The sequence below is a fragment of the Callospermophilus lateralis genome, chromosome 1 (genome assembly GCF_048772815.1).
Source record: "Callospermophilus lateralis isolate mCalLat2 chromosome 1, mCalLat2.hap1, whole genome shotgun sequence".
Lineage (NCBI taxonomy): Eukaryota > Metazoa > Chordata > Mammalia > Rodentia > Sciuridae > Callospermophilus > Callospermophilus lateralis.
The window spans coordinates 13,884,790-13,904,358 of NC_135305.1; the positions used below are offsets into that span (position 1 = coordinate 13,884,790).

At 39.9% G+C, this 19,569-nt stretch overlaps 1 protein-coding gene across 1 annotated transcript in view; it reads right to left on the reverse strand.

The window, feature by feature from the left end:
- The window catches only part of Agk (acylglycerol kinase), a 69,211-nt gene extending 50,336 nt beyond the window's left edge, over nucleotides 1-18,875 (reverse strand). Inside the window, exons 1-2 of the mRNA XM_077109919.1 lie at nucleotides 18,834-18,875; nucleotides 13,480-13,597 (exon numbers count right to left, since the gene is read on the reverse strand). Coding sequence (XP_076966034.1) covers nucleotides 13,480-13,580 — 101 coding nt within the window. The 5' untranslated portion in view covers nucleotides 13,581-13,597; nucleotides 18,834-18,875. The remainder of the gene's footprint in view (nucleotides 1-13,479; nucleotides 13,598-18,833) is intronic.
- Between the last annotated feature and the right edge of the window lie 694 nt (nucleotides 18,876-19,569).

Sequence of the window (19,569 nt, forward strand, 5' to 3'; positions counted from 1 at the left end):
TTCATATCCAAACCATAACAGTCAGATAACATGGCAATTGTTTTTATAAATGCTTAATCTTTCTAACAACTTTGCAAGGATGGAACTACTATGTACCAAAGAATATTCTCATTTTGCAGATAAGAATGATTGAATGATTATCTCCCACAAATCCACTTGTCCTTGCTTCTACATTTAGCAAAATGCATGTTTTCCTGTTCCTAAAAGACACTATGGACTTTATACCTACAAAGATTTGAACATTTCATCCCTCCCTTTAAACAAAAATTCCAAATTCAATGTGACCAATTCCCTCACCTTACCACACACAAACTTGTTTGCCTTGTCTTTCTTCTTAGATTATAAATTTCTTGAAGTCATGGATAATTCACCATTCGCTCTTCCAGCCCACAGCATAGACTCTTATAGACAGAGGATACTCAATAAATATTTGTTAATAAGTAAGTGGCAAATGTTTGAACAGGAAGGATCAACTATATTCAGATATGCAGACTATGTCCTGGAAGAAAAACTGAAGGTTATACGTAGTATGAGTATCTGGCATTCTTGAACTAGCAGATCAGCTGAGATGGTTCTCCAGTATGAATCCCACCAAAACACAAAAGAGGCATGGTGTAGAACAGGATGAAAACCCAAAACTGCCATGGGAACTATATTAGATCAAGATGATCCCAGAAGGTATGCATGTCTGTATGTAAAATGTAATGGCACTAGGACCCTCTAAAAAGGCTAAGTGAAGAATGCCTTTTGGCATTCCAGGAATCACAAAAACTGTTGAACTGAGTCTGATCATCAGAAAATTCCAGATTGCTAATGGGTCAAGAATCTGAACATGAACCAAAGATCCTATTACCAAACAAATAAAGTAACTGTATATAAATTCTAAGCCCATGTTCTTTCCAAAATACCAAGCTATCTTCAGGAAACTGAAGTTAAACACAATTTACAAAAGGCACTACAAAAGATAGTCATATCAGAAAGGGTCCCTGAAGACCTACTCAATATTGAAATGTGAGTTCTTTGACAGAAATCAGAAGCCTCTGGATCAGAAAATGAAAAACTCTGCTGACGTCACTGCCTGAGGCTTTAAAAGAATATGAACATGCCTGCTACTACAAGTAATGGGATGCTCTCAATTTATTCCAAGTCATAAATGTTTTATTTATTACCTCAGGACTGCAAAATAAGTTATTTCAATAACAATTTTACATAGAGAGAAAAATCCCATTGATCCATACTGTTTCCCAAAAAGGGTATTTCCCACTACAGTCTAGAGGCACATATAAGTCCTACCACCGGCTTTTCCCTTGATGCATGCAAAGAGTTTTGCTTTGTACAAAACAGATTTCAAGTTTAGATGTGTCGGTTTTAGCCCTGGTTCCCTCCTGACCTGCGGGAGAGATGGGGAGTGCACACCCTGTCCAGGATGAGCCAAGAAAGGAGAGGGCAGACTGACCACCCACATCCCTCGCCGGAGTACAATCAGACATGTCAGGGAGAACAGTCAAAGCAGGAGCTCGTTTATTGAGAAAACACACACAGCTAATATAATGTACAGGAGCCAATCAGGATAAAGATCAGCAGGGTGGGGAGAATTCACATGCACACCCATCCTATAGGCAGTAATGGGAGATGAGGGCAGAAGGGTTCTGAGCCTATCCTAGATGTGGTTCGATTTTTCATCACAACCCATGATAAGGCCTTCTGACTGATCGCCAGGCACCATCCTAGTCATGTGCGGCCCCAAGGTCGGGAAGCAGGTAACAGCCAGCAAGTTAGGTTTCCTCTTTTCTGATGTAACATGCCCCACATGTTAGTTGGTGGCAATTTTAACAATGCAAGGGTTAACATTTTTAATAATATAAAGCAAGCCAAGAGCATTTTCTCAAGAATGTACTTGCTACAAAAGGAGGGAGAGAGAAGGAAAGGCAGGCAAGTAGGAAAGGAGGAAGTAAAGTTGCTAGTTAACAATGAAATTAATAAAATACCCAGAATGAAGAATAAACCAACACCAATGGAATGTCAGTATGCCATGTCACAGTGAAGTTGATCCTCTCCAGAAGCCCTTGCCAAAAATATGTTTTAACTCATTTAAACATAAGCTCTGTGATTTACCCCAGAGATATGAACTTACCCACCAGTCAAGCAGGAACTCCTTGATATATACAGCAATTTTCAGGCTTACAATCCCTGTTTTTACTATTTTTATTTCTTCAAATATGAAAGCTATACAGCAGCCAGGCAAATAAAATGCCTTTGTGAAAGTATCCAAGCCCAAACTCCATTTCCTAGAAATATGAAGCTTTAAAGCTGAAAAAGTCCTTAGAAATTATCTAGTCTAACACTTTTCAATCTTTCCTTCACACATGCCGATCCCTATAAATCAAACCATAAGACAATATCCATTAGTAACAAAGTTTACTAGGGCAGTGATTCTCATCTGGGCAAAGACACACAAAACATATACAGCTTCAATCTCAGGTCTCTAGGTCCCAAGTGATTCTGGTATGTTCACTTAAGCTGTGTTTCTCATTTCCTTTGACCTTTACAAAGTAACTAATTAACTTAGTACAAAGCTATCTAATTAACTTAGTACAAAGAAATCTTCAGCCTAGAATTGCCCATGGTTAGAAGTTTAGCTAGAAGGCTCAGAACTTCAGTCTCCTGATTCTCTGTACTCTGCCTATATTCTGTATTCCCCAGTGACAAAAAACACAATCAACAAAGCACTGTCCATTCTTTCATGATATACAGAGGCAAATGCAACCACCGACAGTCACCTAATCCATGGATTACCACACGGGTTTATTATACTTTCTTCCTACAAGTGAGCTTAGGTAAAATCCAGCAACTGAGTCTAGCACCACTCTATTTAATAATTCAAGAACATTTATTAGCCAAACTCAACCTCTGTCCATGATGGAAAGGCCTCAACTCCAAAAATCACCCTTTCCCAATCTATTATCAGACCCTAGCCATTTTATTCTATACTTATGTGGAACAAATTACTACTTGTGTATACTTCAAGTACCTTCTAATTTCCCATGTTTTTTGCACACAACTTGTTACCCTTCCAATTCAGGATAGGAAGTTCATGAAAGATAGCATCTCCTGAGGGGTTTCTCAGCTAACCAAGCTGATCATCTTGGCCTGCTTAGTGAAGTTTTCATTAGCAGAGGATGGTTTTGCAGTTGATCCTCTCACCCTACTGACCAAGAGAAATGGAAGCAGAGAAAGCCTTTATCTCCAGACCTTTCTCTTTCTCTTAAAGCATGAAACCATTCTTCTTCCATTCTCTTATTCTAGACTTACGTTACCACAGAATATCAATTTCTCTTCCTGCCTTACTATCCTAGTTGGCTGAATTCTGTACACAATAGGAAGAAAGTTCTTTGTGACTGGTGGCTGAGTTTTCACTGAGGTCCAGATGGCAGTGCCATCAGGCCAGGCTCTGGCAGCACTAAAGGGCATCCTCTTCAGAGCTGTAACCACCAGCCAATTTGTCAATGATTTCTACTCTTACCCAGTTCTCATAAGTTCTCTACTGATAACTTTCATGGTTCATTCACTTCTCCCCATTTTCTCTCCTCTTATCATCCATTCATTTCCATCCAACAGTCCAATTTAAACATTCTATGCCAGACACTTTTCCATATGCTGTGTAACATTCACTTTACTAGGAAACTAGTTCCTTCTGTTTGGCCATTATAAATTTGCATGTGCAATTATAAGCAAATGCATATTGGGTTTCAGTTATATATAATCAAGCACTTGAGCTTATTTACATAGAAAAAGAGAAGACAGAAATCATTACATAGATTATGAAGCTGTTCAAGAAGAAAGCACTGGATGAGAGAGTCCCTTTACATCTCCCTCCTGCCTAACAAGTTCTCTATAAATAGTCCGCATGAAATGATATTCACTTTGGGATCCAGGACACATGATCGATCTGGGCAGCTTCTGACCTACAAACACAGAAGTTAGGAGGTACTATTGTCAGTATTTTTCCTGTTCTACAAACATTAATATTTAAGATGCTGGTTACAACCTAGAAAGGGGCTAATTTTAGCATCAGCTATGATTATTCTCTTCAGTGCTTGGAACAACTAAAACCACTGATCTGAAAATCCCTAAAACTTATGTGAAGTCAACAAAATATAACTTAAATATACCTCCTGCCTTTCCAGCTCAGCACCCAAAAAGATAGATTTTTTGGAAAAAAAAATAGAAATCTGCTTTTCAGATAATCTAACAAAGGAGTTGAAAGGAAAGTGAATATAATTAAACTTCATTGTACTTAAAAAAAAAAAAAAAGGTTTCCTTATTCCCTATCAAATCTGGGCTGACAGGCATGTAATTTAATTGCCCATAAATGAGCTTCTTTAAATAGCACCCATTAATACCCCAATTTCAGCATTAGCCTGTGCAGAAAGAGAAAAAGGTGAACTTTGAAGTGGCTAAAAAGCAAAACAAACAGCTTTCTGGAATTTGGAACAAAATCTGCAATGAGGAAAAGCAGGAAGGGAGAAAAAGTTTTTTCTTATCAGCTGCTGTGGAGGCAGTTGGGCCCCAGGCCACTGCCTGCAGTCAGGCTACTCCCAACAGGTGTTAAGGTAAAACATGTGCTTTGTCAGAAATCTCAGAGACACTGAAAAACAAAGCACAAGACACTCCTGAAATCATATTCTGAACTAAAAGAAAAATGAGGCTAGTCAAGTGTGATTCATGCATAATTTACCCCTCGAATCTAACACATTCCATCCAGATATCCTGTCAGGGTCTCAAACTCATCGTTACCTAAAACAGAATATAAAGGCTCCTCCTCAAACCAATTCTCCCTGACAATTTCCCTCTTTCTATATCACCAATTATCCTAGTCTTGAGGCTAGAAAAGGGTTTCTTCCACATTCTTCTCCTTCAACCAAACACCCAATCACCTAGCAATATAACTATTAGCTTGACTTTTTTTCCTGGTTTTTTTTTTGTGTGTGTGTGTGTGTGTGCGCGCGCGCGCGCGCGCGCGCGTGCGTGCATGTGTGCTTTGCTGAGGCTCAAACTCAGGGCCTTGTGCATGGCAGTCAAGCTACATCCCCAGTTCAATAGCTAGCATTTACCAAGCACTTACCAAGGACTAACTTACAAGCCCAGCACAGTAGCAGGCACTTAAGACATATCCCCTCATCCAATCCTTACAACTAGCCTGCCAAATAGATATTTGTTTTGAAGTAAGGCTCAGAGTTTAAGTTGGTTAAGTAACTTGACAAGGCCACATAGCTAATAAGTAGAGGAAACCCAAACCAGAAAGATGCCCACCTGCTTCAACACCCATGCTCACAAATTATTCACACTACCACCATCTCACATCCACATTTTTATTTTTCCATTCCTGATGCCAACCCTATGCTCCAGGCCTCTATTATCTTTCTGAAATGCCCTTTCAATTTTCATGCCTTTCTCTTCAAATGTACCAGGGACAGGGGTGCTGGATTAACCTTGCTGAGTGCTACTTTGTTCCTGACATTCTTCTCCCCTTCAGATCTTCACTATTCCCTAAATACTACAGACTTCCTGTAGTCAAGCCTTCCACAACTGGTTTCCCTAAATCCTACTGAAAACATGCCATTCTACAAACCATTCAAACTCCTCACCAATTTCCATACACTGCATTTCCGTTTTCTGCCTCTGCTTGAGGAATACCACCTAGAACACTGGGCCACTCAGTGTACAAGGTCTGACTGAAAAGGACATCATTATGATGCTTTCACAGTTGAGAAGGAAAAAGCCAGGGGGAAAAATGCTATTTCTGATTGAGAGTGTTCTTTGTGCCAAGCACTGTTCCAAAAAAGTCTGCATGACTACCCAAAGAGATGAGTACTATTACTATCTCCAGTTTATCAACAGAGAGCTGACATACAGAGAGGGTAGGAAACTTACCCAGGGTTTCACTGCTGGGGTTCCACACAGTGGGGTTCTACAGCCCCCTCTTACTCATTCTGCTTCAGGGAACTCTCAGAAGTGATCCTTCTTAACTATCTTATGGGTGGATTAGCTAATCCCATCTGAATCCACTGGTCAAACTTATTATCACTAACAATAGGTCACCAGTCACCATGTGCCTCCTAAAGTGATGCCACATGAAACCTACCACACGCCTAACAAAAATTTTTGCCAAATAAGAAACCAGAATCTAATTATGCCTCTGATCAGAGCACCTCCAACTTCAGTCACCTGGAAGTCTGGCTAAAAGGGCAAATTCTGACTCAGCAAGTTGGAGTAGGATCTAAGATTTGGCACGACTTAGAGCTCCCAGAAGGTGCTGACCTGATGGGTCCTGGCCACAATGAGAGGAGCAAAGCTCTAGCACCTGGATCTAGTCCTCAGCTGACAAGACCCAGGAGGGCTAGAGGAAAAAATGCATGCCTGGCTGCGGCCAAAACAAGGCATGGGAGACACAGGCCTCAGGTGCAAAAGCTAAGGGCATGCCAAAAAACACAGTCATGGAGCTAAATATCTTACAAAATAAAAAAAGAATGTCAAAAGCCTGTAACATACATTATCACAATTTTCAATAAAGTCACCAGGTTTTTTTTGTGCCTCGTGCTCTAGTATATGGCTCTGCGCAGCAGTAAACACCACACACGGGCTATCTGACAAATCCAGGGTATGAAAAATTCTACAGGGCAAATATAGTACCGATTTCCAAAATAAATATGAGAAGGAGGAGAATCATGGTTCAAGACACTTTAGAGGTTGGCACTAACTGCAAAGTATAAAACTTGTTTTGATATTGATTCAAATGAAATTCACTGTAAACCATAATTTGGGGACAATTAAAAATATGTAAATACAGACATAGCTAATATAAAAGGCCTATTTTTAATTTTGTTAGGTTCCTGATAACGACACTGTGACTTAATTTTTCAAGTCCTTACTTACTGGAGATAAAGTACTGAAGTGTTTGTGGTTAAAATGATATAAAATGTGAGATTTGTTTTAAAACAGTCCAGTCAAAAAGTAGAGGACACAGAAGATTAGTGTGTTAAAAGGGAAAATTCCTTAGGCCAATTAAATCTAGTAGAGCAAAGCAAAAATGATTCATGAGTCAGGCATCTCCCAGAACCAGAGCAGATTCTAGAACTTCAGCCACCATGGTGATCTGGCAGCATTTACAGAGAAACAGAAATGAGATACAAAAAACAACCCAACTGACTAAAGATTGGTTCATCAACCAGCCAATTGGCTACAGCATAATTGATAGCTTACAGTTAGTTCACTGGCTACAGGGCTGATCAACCAAAGCTCAGTTACCACAATTAAACTCTCTATTGGCTTGGTCTGTTGTTCCCAGTACTGGTGCCTAGTCCAGATCAACAGCCTCTTACAAAATGTTAAAATTTGTTTTAGCTGGGTGATGTCACATGGGGACTCACTCTATCATTGTAATTTTTGTGTTTAAAATTTCTATGATAAAATTTTTAAAAAATTAATCCTTTTTTTTCCCTTAGACACCCTACCATTTACTTTAAACCCCTCAAGACATAGTGCATACTGCCTTATACATCTATTGTAAAAATAGATTGTCAATTTGTACTGTCATTATCTCATTTAAACATCAAAATAATGCTTGGACATATTATATAGACAAACAAAAGTGACATTCAGCAAGCTTCAATAACTTTCCCAAAGTCACATGCCTAGCAAGAGATGAAGGCAAGACTCAAACACATACCTGACTGACTTGAAGCCCAGACTCTGAAGCACTGTTATAATAACCTCTCACGCCACAGGGACCTTATGACATAAGCCCTTTCAGATTATATGCAGTCTTCATATCACCAGTGTCATCTGAGACACAGTAGCCATTTTGAGGGGTCAGGATCAAAACTACCTGGTTTTGGGTCATGGCTGACACTTATTTGCTGTGTGACCTTGGGCAAATTACTTAATCTGGCTGTCCCTTTTTCTTCATCTGCAGAGACCTATTATTCTCATGTTAGTATGAGATTAATAACCATCTCTAAAGTTATTAGAAAGATAACACGAGTTACTAAATGCAAGGTGCTTAGAATCCTGTCTGGCACATGGCAATCACTGATTGTTAGATAATATTATCACCATTATCTCTAAATTCTTAATAAAATTGAATTATGCTGAATACATCTGTTAGGCAAACTTATAGCCAATTATTTTTTTCTCATTTAGAAATTGTTTTTTACCATATAACTTGAAAGGCAACTCCCACCAATGCTTAGAAAAGCCAAAGTACAGTAATCCTGATTTTTTATGTGGAGAAAAAAACTTTCAACAGTAATAAAAATCTATGAACCCAAGGCTCAAGACCATAGCTACATTTTCTTTGCAAACTTAATATTAAGGGATTTATGGTATTATGAGATTTTTAATTTCTAGGAAAGGGTGCCAGGAATTCAGATAACTAGAGAAGACTGATGCTCCACCAAAATAAATAGGAGGAAGTCTTGGATCACAAGCCAAGGTTGGTGGCAGAATTGGTGTTGAAAGCATGGAGCCAAATGAGTAAACTGAGAACTTGGAGCCAAAACTAAGCATGAGCAGAGCCACTGTTAACTATGGAGCCAAGCGGGTTAGTTGAGAAGGAGTGCCATGGCTCACTGGCCAAAACCACAGGAAGACACATCAGAGCCAGCATAAGCACGGACAAGGTTCCAGTGATGACAGGAACAATCTGAGCTCAAGTCAGAAGGACAGGGTTTGGATATGGCTTACTGGCCAGAACTGCTTATACCCTGCCTCTTTTGTGGTTGTCAGTCTTCAAACTAGACTTTTCCAAGTTGTTTTGTTACACATGGAAGGTGTAACAGAAGGTCTTATTAAACCATCTGGCAGGTCCTTGTTTTCCTGCTCCATTACTGTCTCTCAAGTCACTCACTGCCCAGTCACCATCATTATTTATTGTAATCCCAAAATAGTTTTGATTATATCAATATACTCAACTAACATTTATCAAACTTTTATATCTAGCAGACACTAAGCTAAAAATTTCACAGTTATCTTATTCAAAGCTTTAATGTCCCAATGAGATGCTGTTATCATACCCATTCTACAGATGAGAGTCCAGAGTCACACTGCTATCAAGTGTCACTTCTGTCTGAGTCCAGAGACAACTTTTATACTATACTGCCTCCTTTCTTATGCTGCTTTCTCTACTTTCTATTAGCAGATTCTTTGCTACTGAAAGGACTGGCAATGAGTGGGAAGCTATTGCAGGTAAACTGCTGACATGATGAACTGAGCAACCTGGAACATCATCTTCCCCAGGGAACCCAGAAAGCTTGGTAAGAGCAGTTGAAGAGGAATGAGCAATACTTAAATTCTCTTTACTTTCAGCAAACAGGGCCATTTCCTCCTCTTCAGTCACTCTTACTGAGTTGAGAGCAGTCCCCGCTGCTCCTGTCAACTACGGCGACCTGCTGTGGGGAAATTATGCAGAAGAAAAAGAAAGCATAGACTTTGTCTTTGAAACTTGGGAGAAGGGAGAAAAAAGAAGAGGGAGGAATTCCCAATAGAGAAGAAAATGTTGGTATACTATTAACTATCACTAGTGGAATAAAACCTGCAAATAAATACCTGATATCAAAATAGAAATTAAAGGCAGAAATAAAAAAGAAACAGAATAAAAATAAATTAAAATATGCAATTCTTCCCAACTCTACTACAAAAAGTTTTTTTTTCCTATTTACACAGAATCTCAAGAGATTCTTAAGAGACACAGATCTGGTCGATAAAAACATGATGGCCCCCAAATCTATACATCATAACTGAAAACAACATGCAATTATAATCACCTATGAAGTATGCAGAGTGAGAAGGGAAACTGGGGGACATGTTAAGAGATCTGAGGTGCAAAACCACCTAAAATACATAAGCCAGATGTGGGGAATGAGGATAAGAAGTGGAGTGTGATGTCCAAATTCCTAGTTTGGGAAACTAGATAGATGGTGAGTGATACCAATTACTAAGAAGAAACAGGTTTGGTAGGGAAGCTTTTTTTTAATTTAATTTGTTTGTTTGTTTGTTTAAGTTTGTTGAGTTTGAGGCACCTATGAGACATTAAGCAATTGAAGTTATGATCAGGTCAGAAGCTCAGAAAAGAGCTTTATGGAGACAAAAGTTAGGGAGTCAGAGGCAAGGGGGAAATAGTGTTTCAAGAATAGTCAATAGTGTCTAAAAAGGATGAGAAATAAAACTGGTGAAAATAATTCTAATGAAGACTGAATAGGATGTATCATGAGTCGGAAGTAAACAAAAAGTTCAGCTATGATGAGAGGAAGGAATTGGGAGATGGAAAAGGCCAGACAGGACAGGTGAAAAATGGAATTAAGAAGTGTATATGATGTGTTGGATCGAGGAATCTAGAAGAGTAAAAAAGTGAAAAGTAGGGAAAAGTGATTGGAAAGAAACCAGGAAGGCCACAAAGTTTTGATAACACTGAAGAATTGGAGTAATAGAGGCTATAATGGGACTAGAATGCCAAAGTTCCATATTTCAGAAGTGGAATGGGAGTAAGTGATGTTCAGGTTTAGCATTCAACCAGTGCCAGGTAGGGAGTGTGAAAGAGTGCACAGCAGTGGTCAAAGTTACAGGAATAGAGAACGATGGATTTGGCAATTTCTTGGCTATGATATCAAAGCACAGGCAAAAAAAAAAAAAAAAGGCAACATTAGCAAAAGTAGACAATGACACTATATCAAGCTTTAAAACTTAAGTCAGCACACTGAAACAAAGATATACAGAAAGGTAACAAAGGGCTGGGATGTAGGTCAGGGGTAGAGCAACGGCCTAGTATGGACAAAACCCTAGGTTCAATCCTCAGTACTGCCAAAAAAAAAAAAAAAATGCTCAAAGCAGTAAAAAATATTTGCAAATTCTATATCTCCTAAGGAGTTAATATCCAGGAAACAAAGAATTTCTATAGTTCAAAATAAATAAATAGCCTAACTAAAAAGAGGGCAAAGGACTTGAACAGACATTTCTCCAAAGATGACATAAAAATGGCTGAAAGATATATGAAAAAGTATTTCATATCACTAATCAATAGACAAAAGCAAATCAAAACCACAATGACATAACACCTCACTACCATTAGGATGGCATTACTATTTAAAAGACCAAAATAGCATGTTAGTGAGGATGGAGAGGGAGAAATTGGAACCCTTGTGCACTGTTGGTGGAATTGTAAAATGATGCTGCTGCTATGGGAAACAGTAGAAAGATTCCTTAAAAAATTAAAAATAGAATCACCATATGATCCAGCAATCCCACTTCTGGGTATGTATCTGAAAGAATGGCAAGCAGAATCTTAAAGAGCTATCTGTACACCCAAGTTCACTGCAGTATGATTCATAGTAGGCAAGAGAAGGAAACCAAATGTCTAATGACAAATACATGGATAAAGAAAATGTAGTAAATATATGCAATAGAATATTAAATAGTCAGCTTTTAAGAAGAAGGAAATTGTGCCACATGTTATAAGATGGATGAACCTTGAGAACATTTTGCTAAGTGAATAGGCCAGTCACAAAAAAAAAAATATGATTCCACACATATAAGGGACCTAAAGTACTCAAATTCATAGAAACAGAAAGCAGAATGGTGGCTCCAGGAGCTGCAGGGAAGGGAGGAATAAAGAATTGATGTTCAGTGAGTATCAGTTTTGTAAAACAAAGAAGTTCTAGGAATCACAGCAATATGAATATACTTAAAACTAAGAACCTGTACATTCACAAATGGTTAATGTGGTCAAGTTTATGTGTTTTTCACAAGTTAAAAATAAGTGGAGGGCTGGGGTAGTGGCTCAGTGGAAAAACGCTTGCCTAGCATGCATCAGGCACTGGGTTCGATCCCCAAAATCACATAATAAATAAATAAATAAGGAAAGAAAGAAAGGTATTGTATCCATCTACAACTAAAAAATATTAAAATAAATAGAAGAAGTTAAACAGTATCAAAGTAGGCAGAAGCAAAGTTTTAGAAAAAGAAACACAAAAGGACAACAGGGGTTTTGCATTTGGGGTGGCAACCTTGAATGTCAAAGGTGGAGACAGAGCAAAATGTCTGGCTCCTACCACAGTGAATTCAAGCTATTTCAGAATCAATTTAGAGTGAGGCCTCTTCTGGTGCCAGAGACCTAATGGCCCTTTTCAAAGTCTCAAGACTCTAGGGGCAAAAAAATATTACAGTACCTCTGAAGACATCCTGAACAGGGGTCACAGCTACTCAAATTTCACCTAGTAAAGGAAGCAGCAGTAACTCCCAATGAGTGGGAGCATCCTCTGACCAAGCTGATCCTGGTCTAGCTCTGAGTTCCTGCAAAGGAGGTACAGGAGCCTCTCCTTGAGGGCTCATGTTAGTTAAAAAAGGGAGGAGAAGCCAAATACTACATGTATCATATTTTATTTATTAAAAAATCTATGCTGTCCTTGTCTTTTCTGATATTACACATGGTAAGTTTCTGAGGTCTGCTTATTTCATTAGATGCTAACTAATGAAATTTAAATGCTTAGACTTGATAATACTTAGAAAAGAAGATGCTCCAACTTATACAGTTGCAGAACAGAAGATACCATGCTACATCATAAAGTCATTTCTGACAGTGGTAAATTAAAAACATTCACAAAAGTATCCATGTGATTCTCTTCCAATTAGGAAACCTACAATACAAAGCACAGCCATTCTGTTTTCCGTTTTACATAGATTCAGTGTTGCTATAGACTTAAGATGTAGCACTTAATTCGCAAAAGTGAATTAACCCATTGGCTGCTTAATAGTTTCTATGATTTTTTATATAAAAAAATTAAAAATTCTCTGTTGATTTAAATCTTATTTCCATATTAAAATGGAAAAGGAGCTTCCAACACATTCTTTTCCCTCCAAGGCTAATAAATATCCATAATTGCACTGAATTCCTTATTCAAACAAAAGGTTTGAAAGTTTTTGTTTCACTGAAATTGACCTAGGTTAATGGGATAGATGGAGATGGTCAGAGGGGATGGAAGAAACAGCTGGTAAGTGTCTAGCAACCAGAGTGATGGCAGATCAAGAGATCATACTAAGAAAGAGCAGGAACAAAATTCCAAGGAGATATGTGTCCTAATTCCTGTCTGAACTTGAAAGAGGACTTTACTTTTTGTGTGATAGGCCTCAATTTCTTCAACTACAAATAAAATGAATAAAAACAGCTTCACTTCCAATCTCATTAGAATAATCTATATCTATTGAAGTATGAGTGTAATAGCTCCATATAATTTTAATTGTATAGAACTGGTCACAATAAGAAATCTTTGTCTTGGCTTTTGGCTTGAATAATTTTTTTTGTTTGATTGTTTTTACATCACAGTATTTTAGAGGGAAAAGAACTGCTGAGTAAACTCCTTCAACCTGAGGCTCTTTAAGGCTGTTTTGCTGTTGAAGAGCAGGTGGGGTGGGACTGTTGATATTTACCAGTGTTTCCCATAGAGCCAGTGGCCTCCCCATGTCAGCAGGCAGAGCCCAGCTGTGGTTTTCTTCCAATGATTTCGGAGTGTTTTAAAGAAGACAGTCATCTTCTCCTAGAGATCTGCTAGATGAATAGAAACAGAAAAATAAAAATATAAGTATCAAAGTAATCACGTAGCATCCAATTGTTCCTCTCCATTCCTTCACCCTCTCTCTTCTTCCTCTTCCCTTGCTGGGTTTCCTCCTTATCACTTCCACTCTGCCTCTTCTCATCTTTTCCCTTCTAGTCTCATCATCACCATCTTCACTCACCTCTGCCGCAGTCCAGCTGCAGCAAAACAAACGGGGGGGGGGGGGGGGGGGGGACGAACGAACAACTTGTGTAGATCAATATAGCAGGAGTAGGAGCCCTTTATTGTAGGGCCGGAGGAGGGGTATATATACATTCTACACAGCTTATCTTAATTAACATAAACTAGATACAGCAGTCAACCAATAAGGAATCTCCACACTTAATGGCTCCCTGACGTTACTTCACAAACCACTCCCTCTGCAAAATGCCAGGCGCCATCTTGACTTGTTTACAGACTCTAACACACCAACAATTATTTTCTTCTTCCTTCACATCTTTCTACCTGAACTACATTCTTCCTTCTCAGATCACTAGTTCCTCATTGTAGGAGAAGGAAGAAGGAAGGGCATGAAGAAAGGAAGAGGATTACCAGACTTCTCCTGGCTTTTCTGTATTCTTTATATTTTTTTATAGTTGTAGTTGGACATAATACCTTTATTTTATTTATTTATTTATTTTTATGTGGTGCTGAGGATTGAACCCAGGGCCTTGCATGTGCAAGGTGAGTGCTCTACCACTGAGCCATAACCCCAGCCCCATTTTCTGTCTTCTTACAGTCTCATTATATGACTGTTTAAGAGTGTTTGCCCATTAGACATAAAGAATTCAACAGTATGTTAGTAAAAGTTTATTCAAAACAGAAGAGCACACCAGGCCTCCAATAGGAAAATAAGCAGAGAGGAAATGCACAGGGCTATGAATAAATGCCCAACTTACTCAGTAGTCAAAGATGTGCAAATCACAAAGCACTATCATTATTTACCTATAAAATTAATAAAAAATTTTTATTATTAATTTGATGATGATGACAAAATACAGTTAGGTAGACGTTCTCATATACTCCTGTAAGGAAAGTTAAATAGCACAACTTTACTAAAATTCAAAGTGATAAATACAGACTTATTCTATTTTTTTTCTCCATGGCACTATTATTTGATGATACTTATGTTTATTTGCTAATTTGTTAATCAGTTCATCCCATTGGAATATAAACCCCATGAGAGTAAGGACTTCGTTCTAGTTACTGCTGAATTCTATGCCTTAAGTAAGATCTGGCACATAATGACTATTTAAGAAATATCTATTGATTAAGTCATGTAATGGCTATTTAAGAAATATCTATTGAATAAGTCATGTGGTATTTTTTTTTACTGGGAATTTTTACAGATGTGGAAAAACTCAAAATATAACATAAGTAAAATTAACACGATAAAAAGCCATATATAATTAGTATTATCCCACTATGTACAAATATGAACATAAATTGAAAAAATATCAATACAAATAAATAAAAACAACTTTTTAAGTAATTTCCTCTATGTTGTGGGATGGTGGGTGATGCTTATTTTTAAAATTGTAGTATATATGCTAAGTTTTCTTAAAATAAATATAAATTATTTTCTACAGAGATTAAAAATTTAAACAAAAAAGTTGTATTACTATGGATGAGTGAGGTAAATAGAGGAGGAAAAAGCCACTTCCATTGAAGAGACCAGTTCTTTTATTACTTTCTATCTGCCTTTCATTAAAATTCCTCACAAGAAAAAAATATCCTTACTGCATTCAGAAACAAAGGCAGCATAAGGGAGCCCACCTTGCTATGAGTCCTGCACAACACCCAGGCTGCTGGAGAAAGGGCCCTGAAGGCCTACTGAGTGGTATGCTCCTTCCTCTCCATCCTGCCTTACACCACTCCTTCACTTAAGAGGACTTTAATAAACAACATATGTGCCAGGCTCTGTACTAGGAGCTAGGGCAGAGAAAAGTCAGACCCATTCTCAAGTACTGACAACTATTAAGCCCATAATTCCTACACAATTATGGTTGCAATACAGTGGGATAAATGTTGAGGGGTGAGCAAGGCTCAGTGCGAGTCTACAAGAAGGGAGCTAACTTGAACTGGGTCTCATAAGGGAGCCATGCAGGGTCAGCAAAGTCTTTCCTGAGTCTAGAAGAATGAGGCATCGTCACCAAAGTCAAGAGGGTGCTATGTGAATGCTATGATCTAAATGTTTGTGACCCTCTAAAATGCCTGTATTGAAGTCCTAATCCCCAACAATATGCTATTAGGACATAGGGCCTTTGAGAGGTAACTAGGTCATGAGGGTGGCACCCAATGAATGAGATTAGTGAGCCCATAAGAAGAGAAACCAGAGAGACCCCCCACCCATCATATTAGGACACAAGAAGAGGGCCCTCAGCAGGTACCTAAACATGCTAGCCTCTTGGTTTCAGATTTCTAGCCTCCAGAAATGTGAGAAATAAATTTGTTTATGCCACCCCAGTCTATGGTATTTTTGTTATAGCAGTCTGAATTAAGACAGTGTATAAAAATGAAAAGGCAGCAAGTTATGTTCAGAGAAACACAGGTAGATAGCATAGGGAAGAAATTTCTTTTCTCAGCCATTGCTAGTTTCATGCCTGAGATCCCTATAAGATAGATAAAGAGAAAAGCAAACAAAATTATTTAATGTAACTTTTATGTGACACAGAAGCCTTCAGAAACAAGACCCAAATAGGGAGACCCATGTATTTTTATGCTAATTTTGATGAAGAGTAGATAGTTGTGCAGAAGTACAATTTGATAAAGGATAATATTCCAATGGTAATGATAGGTGGAACATAGTGAGGCCTGTTTGTTCAGATTCTTCTGTGTCCCTGTGTCTTCAGAAATAAAAGAATTCTTTTCCTCTATGTATATGATGAACACATCTCACAGGAGGGTCTAATAAAGAGGAAAATCAAAGAAGTCTTTCATGATCTGCTTCAGGGGAGAAGGGCAGGAGGTAGTCAGAGAATGACCTTCCTGCTTCTGCTGTTTCTTCAAATGCCAAGTGCCATATTCTGGGGTGGTGTGTCTTGAGCCCCATCAAGAGTCTGGTATGAATAAAAAGCAGGGTAAACATGGGAGAGCACCCTGAACAGAGGTCTCAACTTTTAGTGTAGAGCCTGTTAAAATGCACAGAACTGTTAAAAATACCTATTTTTAAGAATTACCTCCCTTCCCCATGATCCTCATTTATTCTGAAATTTAGCTGACACCTTCATATTTTGTTTTGAATTGAACTCATGGGCACTCAACCAGGGAGCCACATCCCTAGCCCTATTTTGTATTTTATTTAGAGACAGGATCTCACTGAGTGGCTTAGTGCCTCACTTTTGCTGAGGTTGGCTTTGAACTCTCAAACCTCCTGTCTCAACCTTCGGAGAGGCTGGAATTACAGGTGTGCGCCACCACACCCACTGTCACCTTCATTTTTAACAAGTATGCCCATAACTGTAAGGTCAGCACCATACTGAACTTTGAGAAACAGTTGTTTAGAGAGAAAGGATGGTAGGAGTAGGGAGGGTTAGAAAAGACCTTGAATCCACACTAAGGACTTTGGAGTTGAAGACAATGAAAACAATTTCATGGAATTTAAGCAGGTGAGCGATATGATCATATTTCAACTGAAGTCGCAAAATGTAAAACAGGCTGGTAGACACTGAAATTAAAGCTAAACAGAGCCATTAGGAAGTTTTCCCATAATCCCTAGACACCTAAAGGAAGGAAGGCACAAAAAAGCACGAGAATGGATTCGGAGGTTTTCAGAAAACATAAATTGTTAGCACTTGGTGATCAACTGATTGTGGGAGGTGAGAGAGGAGGAACCAAGCCAGTTTTTGTGCTTAGGCAACTGGCTAGGTTTATGGAGAAAGGTAGTGTGCAGCTTAAGATACACTGAAATTGACATGCCTGTGGAGCATCCAAGTGAAAATATGCAGTGGATGGGGCTGGGGTTGTGGCTCCTTGGTCGAGCACTTGCTTAGCATTGTGTGAGGCACTGGGATCAATTCTCAGCACCACATATAAATAAACAACATAAAGGTCCATCAACAACTTAAAAAAAAAAAACAACAAACAGATATTCAGAAAAAGAAAATATCCAGTGGATGTCTAGAGATAGCAGCATGAAGCTAGGGGAAACTGGGCAGAAGATACAGATTTGGCATTCATCACTATGGAGGTCAAGTTTGAGAACAGGTAAAACCACCCAAGGGGAATATCAATAAATTAAAGAAAAATCTAAGAGTCAGTAAGGCAGTTTAAAGGTTATCCCTACTCCCAATAGAACTCCTTTTTTGTCACAAATGAATTAATTTGTGTGTTATCCAAGTAATGTGAAATTATGCACCTTTCCTAGGGTGGACAAAGGACTGGCTCATGAGCCTAAAACTAGATTCTTGTCCTGGCTTTGTCAGTTACTGGTGGTGAGAGCCTGGGTAAGTCATTTAACTTGTTTCCATTTCTTGACCAGTAAAATAAGGATACCTCATCTTCTCTGTTTACCTGGTTTAGTAGTGAAGACCACATGTGATAGGTGGAGACTGTCATTTGTAAGTTGAAATAAACTTTTATCACAATTTGCAATGCATTAGTTTACAATGCACACAATGCAGTCCTAGAATTGCCATTCCCTCATCTCCAAGTCTAAAATTTATACGTTCAAATTGACATATTTTATCTTAAGAGCCCATTTTCCTCCCTAAAGAATTCCCAAGCCCTAACAGTATTCAACCCCCTTGACGTGACAGGTCGGGGTTGCTCAGGACACCTGGAACCCCTCCCGGGCAGGTCCTCTCCATCCGCAGCACCCAACCTCGCCAAGCGCCCGAATGAATGAAGCCATCCACCCCTTCAAGGCTCGGACACTACTGGCCCCTTTCTGCAAAGGAGTACTCCGAAGCCCCAGGGGAGAAGCGAGTGAGGGTCCCCAGGCTAGTGACAGCTCTAGGACTCCAACGCAGGACACCCGACTCCCGCGGTGACCGTGGATGCGCGCGCCGCGCCGACCGGGCCCAGGCTGCCAACCTCCAGCGCGCGGCCAGCTGCCCGCGAGCCGCCGACCGCGCCGCGGGCCCAGGCCAGGCCCAGCCGCCCCGAGCCCCGCGCGCCGCGGCGGCTCCGCCCACGCCCCGGCCCAGCTAGCCGCCCGGCCCGCGCCCCGCGCGCGACTCCTGCACTCACCACCGCCCGGCCCGGCTCACCGCCCTGCCTTTCCTGTGTGCTCTCTCAAGACTCCCCCGCTCGTCGGAGGGAAACCGCTGCCGCCGCCCTCGGGTTCCGCCGCGGGGCTGGAGGAGCCGGCGGGCGGGGCCGGGCTCTGCGGCCAGGGTGGCGGGACTGCTGCCCTGGAGCTGCCGGCGTCGTCTGCACTCGTTTATTCATTCTTTCATCCGTCTGTCTATCGCCCAACACTATTTTTTTTGGAAAGCTCACCAAGGCAAACACTGTCTCTGGACCTGGAATTAAATCAGAAAATAAATTAACTGAATGAATAAGACAATTTTAAATAGTGATCAGCCCCAGAAAGAAAAGGAAACTGGGTGATAAAAAAGGAATGGCGTGGGGAGGGGGGAGAACAATGCTGTTAGGCATCTGAGGCCTCCCGGAGAAAGGAGGGACAAAGGGTCTGAGACCCAGATGACCTGGAGAAGCAGGTCAAGCCAAGGTCCGGGAAAGGGAGGGCCTGGCAGAGGGAACAGCCAGTGCTGCTAAGGCCCTGGCTGCTCGGCATGTTAAAGGCCAGTGTGGGTGACGCAGAGAGTTAGGGAGAAAGGATAGCAAATAAGCTGGAGAGGTGGGCAAGACAGGCCACGAAGACCAGAGTGTGCCTCTCCCAAATATGTGGATTGCTGAGCTGAAGACAATTAAGACACAGATGCAGGAGAGCTCCCTGCCCTCCCTCATTGTCTTAAAAGCA